Source organism: Ambystoma mexicanum, chromosome 9 (genome assembly GCF_040938575.1).
Source record: "Ambystoma mexicanum isolate Mex_15411 chromosome 9, UKY_AmexF1_1, whole genome shotgun sequence".
NCBI classification, from domain to species: domain Eukaryota; kingdom Metazoa; phylum Chordata; class Amphibia; order Caudata; family Ambystomatidae; genus Ambystoma; species Ambystoma mexicanum.
Genome location: NC_090931.1, coordinates 188,153,149 through 188,155,438, shown reverse-complemented (window position 1 = coordinate 188,155,438; position 2,290 = coordinate 188,153,149). Strand labels below are relative to the sequence as shown.

The following is a 2,290-nucleotide window of genomic DNA, read 5'->3' as shown; positions in this document are numbered from 1 at the left end:
CTCTTCTCCAGTAGAGACAAGGAAAACATGCGGCTAAACGGAACCAGGGCATCTGGCACCAGCTCGATGGCACAGTCTTCAGGCCTATGTGGAGGTAGATCTAAGACAGGATTGTCTTTGAAGACTTCCTTGAATTTGGCCAATTCCGGGGGAACCTTACAGATTTCATTTACTCCTTCTTGTTGGGGAGTGAGGACTTGTACCAAATCTTCTGAAGGATGAAATAAACAATTTTGTTTACAGTATGAGGAGGTAGAGGCCATGGTGTTCTGTGCCCAATCGATGAGCGGATTATGCCTCCTCAGCCAGGGGATTCCAAGGATTACTGGGAAATGGGCTGCTCGAATTAAGTCAAATTGTATCTCTTCCGAATGCTGGAGAATGCGGACCTTCATGGATACGGTGGAATGGGTGATAGGCCCCGACGAAAGTGGGGAACCATCTACTCCTTCTACCTTCTGGACTTCTTCCCGTTTTAGCAGAGGGAGACCTTGTTTGTGCGCCCACATAGTATCCATAAATACCCCTGCAGCGCCACAATCCAGCAGAGCCATGGTGGTAAGTACTTCTGTCAGAGTTTCCAATTGAATTGGAACCGCCATGAGGCGTAAGTCCAAGGTGGTTGGGTGTGAAGCTACCGTCACAGGGACAAAGGGACTAGCGCTCTGACATCGGTTACTCGTCCCCTTTAGTTCCGATGTTGTTCGTTTCCCAACCGTCTAGGCGGAACATCTGGACAGTTCCGAAGTAGGTGGGCGTCTGATCCACAATACATGCAGAGCCCAGATTCCCTCTAAAGTCTTCTCTCTTCGGGTGTCAATGGGGATCTAGCGGACCCAACTTGCATTGGTTCTTCCTTGTTACTGGAGTGAGGCAGGGAAGGAAACGAGTGGGCACTTGGTGGAAGGGAGCCAGGGGCCTTATGCTTCTTCCTTTCCGCCCTGCGTTCACTAAGGCGATAGTCAATCTGAGTGACAATGGAGAATAAGTCAGACAGGGTAGTAGGGCGGGCTATCTTTGCCAGTTCATCCTTTATCTCCTCTTTCAAACCTTGACAGAAAATTATGTACTGGCCCGTTCTGGCCATCCTGCTTCTGAGGCCAAACGTTTAAAGGTGGAGATATATGTCAGCAGGTCACTGGAACCCTGTTGCACATCCAAAGCTCTTCCGCAGCCACATGTATTATCTCGGGTTGTTCAAAAGTTTGGCGCAGTAAGGCCAAAAATACCACATAATCTCTGATTACAGGATTATTGTTGGTCACTAGAGGGGTGGCCCAAGCTAAGGCATTCCCGGTCATGTTGGATACCATAAACCCCACCTTGGTGTGATCATTAGAAAACAACTGAGGTCTAAAGGCGAAATAAATGGAGCAGGCTTCCAAGAATTCCTTGAGGCGCTTCGGGGTTCCGTCAAACTTGCCCGAGGATAAGGCCATAGGAGCTAAGTCGGAATCCCTAGTTTCCCGAGCAGAGACCATCTGCCTCAAGACAGCGTCATCAGCCTTCACATTCTGCAATTCCACGTTCATGGCCTGGACTGCGGCCACTAGTTCTTGTATTTGTTCTGGGGTGGCCATATTTCCCTTTTGGAGTTGCAAACTGTCAGGCTCGCTCCTTGATTCAACCAACTTCACCCCACTCTTCCGAGTGCCCCTTACGCCCTCCTGCTCACCTGTGGTCTCCTCGTCCGATTTGATCCCAAATCTCTTTATCCTCAATGCCTCTTCTCTGGAGTGTAGATGAGGTCTGCCTCGAGAGGAAGCCACCTTGCCCCTCAAACCCGGGGCCAAGGGGGCCCCCGTACCGGGGCAGACCGGTTAAGGGGAAAAAGCCGAAAGGCGCAAAAAAAACCTTCCTTGTTGAAGATGGCGACAGGATACAAGGCAGGACTGTGTGAATTAAAGGATCCAGCTGTTTGGGGTATCCACTGAAAATAGTGTTAGGTTGCAGCTCCAAGGGAATACAACACTACTGAGATGGGGCATTAAATGAATGAGCAGAGAGGGACTGAAACAGGAGAACCGGGGAGAGAGAGCCAAAGAGGAGCGGAGAGAAGAGCTCCCATAGAGCCCGGTGGGCAGAGAGCAGAAAGAATGCCAGGAGGCAAACGGGAGTGGAGGAAATAGAGCGGCAACGGCCGCGGAGGAAAGAACTGAAGCGTACCAACCCGGAAGCCTAACGCGAAAAGGTTGCAACGCGCGGGCTTCCGGGTTGGCGCTCGTAAAAAGGACGCCGCTGGTTGGGAGGCGGAAAGGCTGGACCGCTGCAGAGGAACGCGCGAGCGGCG

The 2,290-nt window shown here is 51.4% G+C and overlaps 1 protein-coding gene across 1 annotated transcript; it reads right to left on the bottom strand.

Annotated features, from left to right (window-relative positions):
• Positions 1–1,127: 1,127 nt before the first annotated feature.
• Positions 1,128–1,580, bottom strand: LOC138487291 (protein LDOC1-like). Its single transcript, XM_069613903.1, has one exon. It carries the CDS (start codon positions 1,578–1,580, stop codon positions 1,128–1,130), a length of 453 nt encoding a protein of 150 aa, XP_069470004.1.
• Between the last annotated feature and the right edge of the window lie 710 nt (positions 1,581–2,290).